The sequence below is a fragment of the Pieris rapae genome, chromosome 11 (assembly GCF_905147795.1).
Source record: "Pieris rapae chromosome 11, ilPieRapa1.1, whole genome shotgun sequence".
NCBI lineage: Eukaryota > Metazoa > Arthropoda > Insecta > Lepidoptera > Pieridae > Pieris > Pieris rapae.
The window spans coordinates 3,404,270-3,417,985 of record NC_059519.1 but is presented as its reverse complement, the minus strand read 5'-3'; the positions used below and the strand labels follow the sequence as shown (position 1 = coordinate 3,417,985).

At 33.2% G+C, this 13,716-nt stretch overlaps 2 protein-coding genes across 4 annotated transcripts in view; one reads left to right on the top strand and one right to left on the bottom strand.

Annotated features, from left to right (window-relative positions):
* The window catches only part of LOC110997415 (protein outspread), a 220,842-nt gene that overhangs the window by 33,566 nt on the left and 173,560 nt on the right, over nt 1-13,716 (bottom strand). For all 3 annotated transcript variants that reach the window (XM_022265571.2, XM_022265573.2, XM_022265572.2), the window contains exon 3: nt 13,131-13,196. In XM_022265571.2, coding sequence (XP_022121263.2) covers nt 13,131-13,196 — 66 coding nt within the window. The remainder of the gene's footprint in view (nt 1-13,130; nt 13,197-13,716) is intronic.
* On the top strand, nt 3,591-6,055 carry LOC110997418. The gene is made up of 2 exons (XM_022265576.2): nt 3,591-3,766; nt 4,235-6,055. The coding sequence occupies exons 1-2, from the start codon at nt 3,634-3,636 to the stop codon at nt 4,753-4,755; spliced, it is 654 nt and encodes a 217-aa protein (XP_022121268.1). The 5' UTR covers nt 3,591-3,633; the 3' UTR covers nt 4,756-6,055.

The window sequence follows — 13,716 nt, the reverse complement described above, 5'->3', positions numbered from 1 at the left end:
TAAACATTCATGATTACTTAATCAATATTCCCATAAAAAGTTTTGGTTTACGGCTTTACTTTGTATCCATTGTTTAGGCATTCAATGTGGTTATAACTTATTTTCCAATGTCATGAAATGTAAACTTCAATTTGCGCTAAAATGTCTAACATTCAGTCATTTATTTGAAGCGATTTTTTGTTTGTATAGGATTTTGTTTGTTTTCTTGAGCACGGGCACAGCAAGGCACTTGCTTCGTTGAATTTTTTTTAAAATATATCTTTCATAAATAATGGCGAATATGGACATTAAAACGCTTTAACTTACAACTTGAGGCAATTGCAATTGGCCGTCTACTTCCTACCTGCGGCTTTGTCTGCTATTAGGGCAATATCTATGTTTTTGTATCGACAGCCGGTGACTAGCGGTGATGTGGTTAGCGTCTCCTAGATACTGTTTTTCTTCCTCATGCTAAATAGACTATGAAGTACCAGTGCACGTACATGCATAAACAATTAATGTACGTAAGTAACGGGCTCTTTTTATTATATACCTGGAACCCCACGGTGAATTAATTAATGTTTTTAATTTTTTCGGAAAAAAATACAGCATTGTTTTTATGTTTAATTACCTAAATTTGAACCAGGCTTTCTTAACAAATGTATTATTATTATACTAATACTACTTCGTTTCCTTTTATTTCTAGCCTAACTTTTCACATACCAATATGGAACATTTTGCTATGCGGCCCCAGTGACTGTTGGGTTTTCCGGAATGAAAATTCTGTACGTTTATCTGTGATTTTTCTCTATATAAACCTCAGAGTTCAAGTAATAAGTTCTTAACAAACAAATAAAAAATAGGGGTTGATCTTAGAGGCTAGATGAAAATTTGTATGCTGAATGTATTTTTGTATGCTGTATCATAAAAAAATTATCTAAAAAATAAAAATATATTTTTGGGATGGACACATCTTATCACTTATAAGCCGATTCTCAGACTAGCTGAAGAGAGGACAGAGAAGTATAGAAACGAACATTGTGACACGAAAATTGTGTGTACATATGTATATATTTAATTGAATTAGCTTTCTATAGAGTAAATTATATTTGTCGAAATGTTAATTAAGGATTCGAAATCGAAATGTTAATTCGAAATTTACATGCTAATGGAGCCTTTTTTATTTGTATTTTTAAACTCAAAACAACTAGATTGCAGATTCTTCACATCCAAAATATATTAGTGAGCGACTGGAAGTAACATTTATTGTAATCTACAATTATATAAAGCGCTTTTGACACCATCGTAAATATGATATTAGGTATTTATGGTAATTTGTTTCCGTTATAACTGTAATTACTTTTTAAAATATCGCCCATGCGCGCCGGGCAGGATGCTCTCACCGGAAGTGTCTCCGCAGACAATGCTCTATTGTGGAGTAATTACCGAGACATTCCTCCTCATTGTCATTTGACCCACTTTCATATGTCCCATATGTATACCACAGGTAAACTGCATAAGGTGTGGATACAGTGGGAGGAAGTAAAGTTGTCATTAAAGATTTTCCTTTGAATTGTTATTGTAAATTTTAAGTACACACGTTAAAAGAGTTATTTTACAGATGTGACGCAAATCATTATATTAGAAGCAAATCAAAATTAATTTAATCATATTGGTATGTATACAATATTAAAATTACTTCCATTTCCCAAATCAGGTGTCTTGTTTTTAAATCGTTTAGTATTTGTGTATCATATTTATCGCACCATTCTTTTACTTTCATAACTAACGTTTTAAGCAATCATGGTCAGGCATGACAATTGACTGCGTATCACTGACCACGATAACAGCGAAGGCATAAAGGAAACAGTTTTTGTTTTGATAATAGATACCTTTTTAGATAATAGATTTTTTCCAACTCTTTTTTCTACTCACAAAACGATATTTATATACTCTTAAAATGGCTGGACAGATTTTGAATGACTGTTTCTGAATGGGTTTGGGTAGCGCTCTGGATGGTACTAATGATCCCGGCAGATGGCGTTGCAGTCGGTATCTGTTATGTTGATTATCAGCAAATAAACAGCTGGTATATATATATATATATATATATATATATATATATATATATATATATATATATATAAATATATATCTTCCATGTGTTCGTGATTAAACTCCTAAATGGCTGGAGATAGTGCTGACCAGATAGTGATGAAACTGTTTGTGTGTTACATTATTAGGTTATTTATTGTTCTCTGTATGTAAGACAACACAACGTCTGTTGGATCCGCTAGTGTAATAAATAACGAAGTAATTTCCATGAAGAGTAGGCCGACCCTAGTAAAATATAATTCTTATAATAAAGCACTTACGAAAACCTAAATCTTTACGCGTTGTTGGAAATTATTCATGCAAATAACTGATGCAGGGTATGGGTTCAGTGTATAGCGACCTTCTGTCAGCCCATTTGTAATCATACGTCCCATTACAATACAATGTGCAATCAAGAATCGAATAAATAATGTCCTTACATGAACGTTTCAAACCAACGAAGATTTACAATATTCTTAGCTATCAAAATATTGAATCGCCTTCCCCGGAGTAATAGACTAATGATTTCAAGGGGACGGTAATTTAATGTTTAAATACAATGCGCCTGTACCATTTTCTCAGATGTCAATATAATATTGTGTCGTACCATAAATAGTAAAAAATCCATTGGTTACTCAAAAATGTTTCTCAAAAATATTTGATAAACATACAACAATTATGCAAGCGTGCCGTATATAAATATCCTACTGCATATACGTTATAAATTTAAATATGTGGAAGCGTAAACGTCCTATTTGATAAATACTAGAAATGTACAGCTGTAGGTACAGACGTGTTCCCTTCTAGCAGGTCATAATCAAAGTCCGTTAGCTGCAACAGCTATGACGTTTAAGGCAAATCACTATTTATTATGTTTTCAGCGCACTTTGTATGAATGGACGTTTCGTGTCTATTCACACAACCGCTTATCAACGGTGGTCTCGATTCGATGGTCCATTTATACCAAGGCAAACATACTGCATTATTCTGGCAAGTACAGGAAGAAGAGAAGGTAGAATCTAAAACATTTGAAATCTAATCTTTAATTTTATTAAGCAATAATATTACATTTTGTATGTCGTTTTATATTTTAACCTACATATTTATGATAACTAAATACATTAAATAAATAAGTACCTTTTAAAGGTCACCTTCAGTGTACGTTCCTCGATTTCATACATTAATTGTTTTATATTATTGACTCTTGAGCCCGTGATCTTTTAAAAATGATTATTACCTTCTATATCGAAATATATTTTTGATATGAGATGGTACTTTATAAAAGAAGTTACATATAAGTTTTATTATCGCAATGCATATTACAATAGGCATAAACGATGCATTATGTCAATTCACGCTCAGTCAATCATGAATATATAAAATGGCGTAGCTGTCGTCGGCGGAGGGAGCGTGAGCGGGCGCGGGGCGAGGGAGGGGCGTAGCGGTTGCGACGACTAACGGTTAAGGGGGAAAGGGACAGAGTGATGCAGCGGACGCGGCGGAGCGTCTCAGCGGGGAGCGGGCAGTTCGCCGCGGCGCCCTGACTCGAGCGGTAGCGTCATGTCGTTCGAGGAGATTCTCAACAAAGTGAAGCAGCACCCAGTGCTTTGGGACCCTACGCATAAGTTTTACCGCCAGAAATCCGTTCAAGCAGAGTCGTGGGCTATAATCGCCGCCGAACTTGAATCCGAGGGTGAGTGTTTGATAACTTACGAGATGCCAACGTCCGACGCGTCGGACGCTTTCAATGTTGAATGTGAACGGGCGCGAGCTGTGACGTAGGCGAATGACAGCTCGGACATGTTAGCGTAGTCGGTAAATACCGCGTGGCGCTGTTTATTACCGATATTCAGTTAGATTTGTTAAAGTATATGGTATATATTTGCTTTAATGATAATTATACTATGGTATTTTAACTTTTACACTGTCCTTTACAGCTATTGTGAAATAGTTTTTACTTTTATTAAATGATTATAGAACAAGACAAACATGTTCGATTAAATGTTTACATAGTTTAGTTGTCAGTAAATATATTCTGTTGAAACGGCACTTATTAAACGGCGCAGAGTATTGTGTACAATAAAATATTTCTACTAAAAATTTTCCAACTGACACATACGTAATATATAAGTGAAATTATTAAATAATAAATTTGTTACAGAGAAACTTGTGAGGAGTAGATGGAAGTACCTAAAGGATCAGTGTCGAAAAGAACTTAAGAAAATTGCATCGGGTGAAATAGACAAGTCGAGGTGGCATTATTTCAACCGACTACAGTTTATTAAGAAGGAGCTCCTAACCGAAGGAAAACCTAAACCATACAAAGATGTCAAATTCGAAGCCGAGTCCGAAGAACCGCCAACAAAAAAAGCTAAAAGCGCAAGTCCCGAACCATGCACTTCATATTCAGGCCAGGAATCATGGAAACTGCAGCAAATCACAACTAAATTAAACGAGTTAACCAAGAAGATAGACAACCAGAACCCATTTGACGACGAGTTGAGAAATAATCCCGACTTCATGTTCCTCATGAGTATTTTGCCAACTATACGCGATTTGACTGATGTTCAGAAATTTACGTTTAGAGGGAAAGTGAATGAGTGGTTATTGGAGGCGTTGGCGCAAAATCAATTCCTTTTGAGTGAACAATATCAGTGTAAAATTGAAGACCCGGATTCGTAGTATTCAAAGCTAGGCTAGAGTTGCCAAACAAAACTGCAAAACTGCACAGTATACCCAGTAAACAGTAGTAAGTATAACGCGGTAAGCCCGGACTACGTTATTGGAAATTGCGTTGTAATATTCTCGTAAAAGCGTATTTAGAGCAAAACTAGAAACACGAATTCAATAATGTTATTTCGTTTAATTTTGTAACAACACAATAAAAAGGTGCAATACGCAAAACTAGTTATGACTTGACAAATCATTGAACTTTACGGTACAGATATATACCTTGAGAAATCTCCGCATTATTACTGTATAATACTGTTTTTCACTACATTATACATTTTTTTTTGAACTGTTGAATAACAATAGAGTATTAAAACACATCAGCAATATGCTGTGGCCTACTTAGGCGCAAACATATTTTTTTCAGAAGGAGCTCAGTACAGCGTGACATCACAGTTAATAAAATAATAAGCTAATTTATTTTCATTTTAATTTCTAAAAAAAGGTGTATATTAATAAGTTTTGCGAGAAGCTCTATACAATTTACATATATTTTTAAAACATAACATAAATTTTTCTAAAGTATTGTTAAATATTCATCTTAAAGTTGGCAACCCTAGTATAGACTAAATTACTTCGACATCGTATTGGAATGGGTTAAATTATATACTAAAATTAGATAGACATTTCAGCGACCCATGTGATATATAAAGATATTTATAAGAAATCGTTTTATGTGTAGTATTGCTTAGGTTATACAAATTTAAAAAGAGATAGAAAAGACAAATTTTAATACAGATCTCATAATTGTAAGAGATATCTTAGTTAAGATTTTTTATATATTCTAAAGTAAAGTAAGTAAATACTGTATGGTTGGTTGACTCAGTTTCCGCACTTACTGACTCTCATTAGGTATTGTATGGTACTCTGTTATTTGAATGCATTGTATATATTTACCTAACTTTACGATTAGGATAAGAACTTTTCCGAGTATTATATATTTTTGGACTGTAACGTACAAATATTTCCAAGTATATGCTATGCTTTGTATGACTTGAAATATATAAATATCTGCCGAACGATTTAAGTGTAACAATGATTCAGTAGCACAAACTATACATTCATATTAATTACTCGTACTAGCTTGTACATAATATGGAATATTTAATAAGTCAAAGTTTAATTTTGTACCGTACTTATAAATATATTTTTATACGATTTTGTTGTCTTTATTTACACACAATTTCCTCATCATAGCGTAGTGACCATGTAGGTAACATTATACGATACGAATACCCACAGAGTTACAAAAAAGGAATATTCAGTCCAGGAATAGCGCCATCAAAGGTATACATTATTATTGTTACAAAGTATTAGTCATACTTTACGTTAATATTTTTTAATTAATATTATAAATATTGATGTAATTAAATCTCTCATATGTTCAATGTCATGTTGTTTCCACTTCGTCGCTCAATGACGATGTATCAACCTGTCATTAATTTAATCATTCTTCTGCTTCTCATTAATTAACAATTTACCGTTTTGGTTTACCCGTTTGTATAAGGAAGGTAGACAACTATAAAGGCAATTTTTCCAGTGGAACCTTGCTGAAATATATTTTTAATATATCACTGCCCGATCTTAGAGAAAAGCCGTTATGCCTAAATGATTTAACATGTTTACCTATGCGGCAAACGATATCAAGAAAATTTCAGATTTCAGAATTTATATATAAGCTACATAGGACCACTGATTGCTAAACATTTGTATGCTGTGAAACAAATAATTTACATAGAATATTGTCTATTCCAGATTTGACTTTTACTGTTAGTGCAGTAGAGTAAAAAGAACAAATATACCTTTTTCAAAAAACATAACCGCTACAAGTTATTTGAAGTAATTTGTTTGCTAAGTAATTAAGGTGGCATAATTTCACATGAGTACGTTCAAAAACAAACATGATTGCAATAGACGTGTCCACGGTGTGTAGGAATGCGGCCGTGTTGGGTAAGATGCGCTTGCGCACCTTCCTAGTATCGTACAATACAATACAATCTAAAGAAATACGTAACAGGCTTTAGCGGCTGTATTTACATAAATGGATAAAGAATAAACTATTTGGTAAAAAGAACATATGATTATACGAATTCTCTAAGACATAAGAAGAGAGCCTACACATGGTATATTACTAGATGTGGTATTACCACCAGTTTTGTCAAGCCAACAAAATAATTAAGATTCTTAAGTGGTGATGGCTTAAGGGCGAAACTCCTAATATATTATGTTTAAAATATCGCGCAATATTAATGCTTGAGAATATCAGGTAATTAATATCTCCTTATTTTAATAAACTAAAAGAAACCATGTACTCATTGACCATTACTTAAAGGCTACGGCGATATGTATAACACGTCTAACACAAGGTATCCTCTCAGAGAGACGGGCGGGCAAACCCCACTAAAACATTGTGCATCTTCTTCCCCTGAAGGGGACTCTTGGGCCGCCTTGGTTTTTTTTTCAGAGCCACCGAAATCACCTGGCATATCACCTATTTGCCTTAAATGGTGTCGTCAGTTCTTCTCCATGTACCACTCTATTACTAAAGGTGATGTGATGCCGGTCCACTCCCGTAAGGTCCGCAACCACTTCTTCCTTCTACCAGCCCGTCTCTGCCTTGAATTTTCCAACATTATCGTTTATAGACGAAGATTGCATAGTTATAATTCTTGTGAGTTCTCACCGTTTTGTTTTGTAAATAAAACAAGAAGATTACATGTAAATTGCAATTAGATCATTAGCCAACAAAATTAATGAGTACGTAATCAAATGTAAAGTAGGCTAAATTAACAATACAAGCCTTTTGAAATTGCTTGGAATAATTTGAAATTAATTGTAATGTTTTACTCTAATTTGCACTTAAACTTGCTTTCTTAATATTTTTTTCATGAACCGTACATTTATTACATTATATACAGACTTCTCATTTATATTCTCCGCGAATAAAAGCGAATAAACACTACTTATCCTTATATAACATGACGATTCGAGTAAGAGTAGTTGTATTCAATGAGTTAAGAAAAGAGTGTTTTTAAAAGGCCGGCATTGCACTGGCGAACCCTCTGGCTTTTAGTGTCCATGGGCGGTTAACATCGGGTGAGACTCCTGGCCTTTTCTCCCCTGTTCTATAATGAAGCAGATAACTATTTGAGGTTATTTACACGTTGGCATATAAATGGCATATATACGCGTTATATGAAACCTTGAATTAGTAGAAAAAGTACAATATAATTTGTATTTTTATACTGTTCCATATTAATTAAGCTTACATTTATCTTCAGACTATTACCTCCTGTCATAATCCAATACGATTTTGACGTTCGGAAGTCATACTTAGGACAAGGAGCTCTCATTAGAATCTTACCCGATAATTTTGTTACATTTATTACACACATTACCGGCAAAAATAAAACAATTTAGTTAGGTCAGTACAGAAGGCTAATTCTTGCCTTAGATAAAACAAACAAGCGAGAATTAAAAGGCCGGCAACGCACTCGCGACCTCTCTGTCCATTAAGATCAGGTAAGCCTACCCGTTTGCCCCCTGTTCTATAAAAAAAAAACTTAGTCTAGTTTGCAAATGAGTTAAAAAAGAATTTACTTGATCATACATTCAATTGCTTTATGTACGTAATGCAAAGTATGTAGCTGGACAAAACTCTTAAATATTTATCGGATTGATAGCTCCGTGAAGGAACCAATAAGCCCCAGGCTTAACACAAAGTATCCTCAAGGCTCGCTATTGAATAAATTAAACAATCAATTGACAGTTTAATATCAATTATAACCAGTCTCGAGGGAATTGTCTGCGCGTGATCCATGCTGGTGATTTAAAGACTGCAATTTAAAGTATACAAAGTTTACGTATAAAATCAAATCGTAAAAAAACGCCTTTTAATAGAATTTCTTTTAACTTATTTGGAGAAATATTAGCTAAACGGTCGTGAGAAGGTTTCAATTAGGCGTTTCCGAATAGGTCAGAAGTCGGTTTTTATTTTTTAAATGACAAGGAGAGGTCATTAATTTAACATAGATAATGTTTCAGTGTGCAGATCTCACGATTCGAAGAATAATTAATATCGAAATAATCTTTTGATTTAAGTAAGGTTTGGGAAAATCTTTCGTTAACTTGGGACCCAAAATTTTATAGCATTCGAGGTGAAAAATATTTTGTAGAAATATTGTTAATTACACAATCATCACTTGCCAGATACCTCGTATGAATGATAAATTGTTTTTAAACTATTAGGCTGGAGGCGATTTCGGATTTAATTTTAATTGTGTGCTTGGCATTTGACTGAAACTACGGTAAATAGCACCACTTAGCAGTGATGTAAGCGATCGTTATTTTAATTGCAACGGAATGTTAAGTTATATCGTTGTAATGTCCTTTTAATAGTAGGAATCGCCAAGCTAAATAATACTATGATGTTTATGTTGAATTATTAACATTGAGGGTTGTCTGGAAGAATGTTTAGTAGCGATATAGCTGCCCGTTGCGCTAAGATTTGTATGTACATATATATATATATATAAACGTTTTTTGATAAAATTATAATCAAGTTTGTAGTAAATTTTGAGTACTAGGTACAAATAAAGTAGAAATTGCGCAATTATCGTGTGTAGGACGACACGTCATGAAGCCCCGGCTATATTGAATTAAAAGAGGCCTTACAACGCACTAATACAAGTATTCGCAAGATACATACCAATGTCTTATTCAATCGTTCTATTGAGGCTACGTAACTAGTAAACTCAAGTACGAAGTATGAAAGATTTCATACAGTACTAAATAATCCTGGTTATAGTCATGTTAAAAACATCTCGACTTAGTTTTTAATGAAAGAATGTATTTGATATTAGTCAAATACGAAATTTGTGCAAACGTCTTCAGGCATATACTAAATCATAATATAGTTAGAATAGCTATTATTACAAAATAATTATGTTTGATTAATACAGTACTTTATCTGTGTACCTATATAAAAATGAATTGTCTCGCTAAAACTCGAGAATGGCTGGATTGGCTAATTTTGATGTCGAAATATTTGTGGAAGTTCAGGGAAGGTTTAATCCGTGGGGAATAAATAATAAGTGAACGATAATTGAATGTTACAGTAGTAATTTGGCTGTCATAGACTTTAGAAATTAGTGTTTATATCTGTAGTATGAGTTCTGACCTCTTTGGGTCATCTAGTTTCTTAGTAAGTGTAAGTTAATAACTTAATAAGCCTAGATAATTTGCGTTTAGTACTTTCGTAAAAAGAGCGAAAGAAAATAACGAATAAGAAAGTTAAGTTGCTAGTGAAAAATAAAAACAAATACATCATAAATAATATGCTAATAATGGCATAGTGAGAGTGCGGAAGCCAGCCACATGTGGGTGACAGTTATGAATACAATTATACCGAGGCTTATGGAAATCTGATTTCTACCTACGTGAAATGAATCAACACGTCAAGGAGTGGCGAATATATACGTATATGCATTAGAAAACATATGCCCAACATATTCATGATCTGTTCCGCGTTATATGGCACGCGTTGTAAATGTATTCGCGCTTGTATGATCTCATATAACGCGTTGCATAAAAATAATTAACGTTTAACTTTTCTTGTTAATAGGGATTTCAATTGAATATTAACGAAACACTTTTAAAACGAAATAAATCATTATACATATGACAGTACAGAGATATAACGTGTGCAATCGCGTAGTATGGGGAAATACCCTTTTCATACGGGGGTCCGAAATCGCGTAATATGGAAATGCGTTATAAGAGTACGTTTTATTATGTGGAATACATAATATATACAAAAAGATTCAAACATTTTTGAAATAAAAACCTTAAACTTATTCTGCGGTGTTGTATGATGGCGAGGGTATGTATGTGGATGTAAAATGTTCGTGTGTGTGAATTTATGCAATTGTATTTGTTTTATTAAATAATTATTATTAAAAGATTTTTAAAAACGATTGATACAATGATTACTAACCCAATTTTGAAATTCGTGGTCGTGTATTATTGCTGTTAAAATAATTTCGTTAAAATCACTTAATTTTATTTTTATACAGAACTGAAGACTGTTGTTTGAAAGGGGATGACAGAATCAGATTGTATGCGTGGAGCATTCTTCGGAGTGTAATCTAAAAAAGACTGACAGCGGCGGTCAAGACTCAAGACTCATAAGTTGATATTCAACGAATTAATCGTTCATGAAGAATAGAACCATGAGGCATTTGAGGAAAACCAGCAAGAGTAGATTAGATAGATAGACTAGTAGTAGATGTTCATTACATACAAAATGCACTGGCTGTTGACGTATGTTTGAATGTTTGAGAGCGCTGGTATGTTCGGTTCCCAGCACATGTCGGGGTGAACGTCTGGAGCGATATCGCTAACAAGTCAATTACGCGATGCCCTATACTGGTTTCAATTTGTTGTTACAGGGCTGTCACGTTTAATAGCTTAGCTTTTTTCAGTGAAGTAGCTTTTGAAGGGAAATTCATTTGGAATTTTTAAAAAAACCTATAATTTTGTCTAAGTTTGTATAAAAGTATAAATGTAACATAGTGCCTAGATAATATACTTACAAATAAAATAAACTTAATTACATAATTATTGAGAGGTGTTTTATCTAAGAACTTAAAATAAATATGTATATATTGCAACTCATTAATTACATTTAATTACAGTATAAATCAATTACATCCAATTCGGTTTTTAAAAAAGTCACACGTTTTTTTTAAATATCCAATGTCATGTTTAGAAATAAAAAAATATAATAATAAAATTAAACGATTGGTCAGTGGACAGCCCTTCGAGTACTCTATTATCTACAAAGAGCAAATGTAAAAAATGCTAATTTTGGAATAATAAAATGGTATTGACAACCCTCATCCGACGGTAATGGACTGGATGGATATCGTGCGAGATATATACTATACCTAATGTAAGGAGTTTGCGGAAGTACTCCTTGCTAAGATGCTTGAACGAACAATGGGTTTACGTCAATAGGAAAATAATTATAATAACTGTCTTCGTCATAATCTTAGACTATGTGTCCTTATAAGTCTTGTCTTTAATACATAATAATTTAAACATACAGTACATCCCTTTTCACACCCTCACACAACACTTAGTTAAATGTATTTAATATTTTATTGTTGATTTTTTCCTTTTTGTACATATGTATTCCAACTTTAGCTATATCTTTAGTATAATTGTTTACATATTATACATTATTATATTACATATGATTTACGTTAGTCCATGGACTACGAAATATATACATATTAAAAAAACAAAACATTATGAACATACATATCTATAAATAACATTCACATATCGTTTCAAATGAATAATATTAAATACTAGCGGATCCGACAGACGTTGTCCTGTCTACACGTCTTTAATTTCAAAATTTCAATTTTTAATAAGCCATTTTGATGAAAATTAGATACTATTCAAATATTATGACAATATCTAACGATCCAGCACATGGTCACACACGATATAACACAATGATAACAAAACTTTTTTTAAATTTCGGGACAGACTAAAATTAAAATTCGAATATTATTTAAAATTTGACACTGCGATGGTAGCGCCGTCTGTCGGATCCAATGTAAAACATTCCAAAATCAACAACAACTAATAAATTGAAAATTAATTAAAAAAAACATTGTCCAGCGGACAAAATTGTGAATCTAAACCATTCCCAGATCCCCTTGAACACACACAAAAAATTTCGTCTAAATCGGTCCAGTCGTTTAGGAGGAGTTCAGTCACATACACACGCACACAAGAAATATATATATTAAGATTAGGCCTGGCCTCAGATTGCATCTGTAGATGGTGAGTCCTGTCTGATATATGGATTTTGGATTTGAGCCCTGCCATGATGTTTTTCATCCCCGTACGAGCGAGTGTGAGATGTACAGATGTCTATTGACACAGCCGCGGTTCCAACCTATGACCTCAGACCTTAGTCCTAGCCTCTCGCCTAACACTGCGTTTCGCCTGCTGCTGCTAATTATAATTGTATGTTCTCTTATATTTGATGTGACTTGTCGATGTTACTTTTCTTGAAACAATGTTTAAGCTAAGCATTCGCAGTTTAGCCAGAATTACAAAAATATATAATATACACTTTGTTTTAAAATAAGTGTTGTTTGAGACTACTCTTTTAAAAGAGTATGGGAGTTTTTTATGCCGGCTTTTTCTCTCTCGTAGAATAGGTGATACCTGTATCTTATGTACCATAATAAACATATTTTATTTTAAACCTAAGTCTAAGTTATAAGTGTGTGTTGAAGAAAACTTACGTGTTCATCCAATGAATAGGTAAGTTCGCCATCATCATACAGGACGAACCACCTCCGCTGCCATCTCTGTAACAAAATAACATACATCAGAAAAAACTTCATAATATAACTTATTATAACAAAGTAAAAATATGTAACCGACCATAGCACATTATTAGTCTATTGGCACTGGAGGCAAACAACGTGAGTTTTAAAACCCAGAAATCTATACGTATGCACAGAAAGCTGATCACCTAATCTATAGAAATGAACAAAGAAACGGATGCTATGGGATTTATCGCCACGGTATATTTTACAAATCATCAATAAATAAATAAAAGTGAATCCTAATGATAACTAAAAAGATATTTTATTCAGCCCTAGGTAACGACGGACGTTGTTCTATCCTGACTTTAATACTCGTAGAATAAATTTAAAAAACAATAAAACATATCTTTACAATTAAGTTTTTTTTGTTCTGAATTACACTCAAAGCGACTTGAATAAAAATCGGCCCAGAGGAGTTTATTTACAATCATAGAATTTTTATATAAATAAAAAAAAACACAAGATTGAAATGTTTCGAAGCTAGAAATGATTTGCATTC

Excerpts from the sequence above, each read along its gene's own strand:
- LOC110997418 (XM_022265576.2), top strand. The coding sequence starts at position 3,634 with ATGTCGTTCGAGGAGATTCTCAACAAAGTGAAGCAGCACCCAGTGCTT. Across the intron at positions 3,767-4,234 it reads CGCCGAACTTGAATCCGAGG|AGAAACTTGTGAGGAGTAGA; the intron begins GTGAGTGTTTGA and ends AATTTGTTACAG.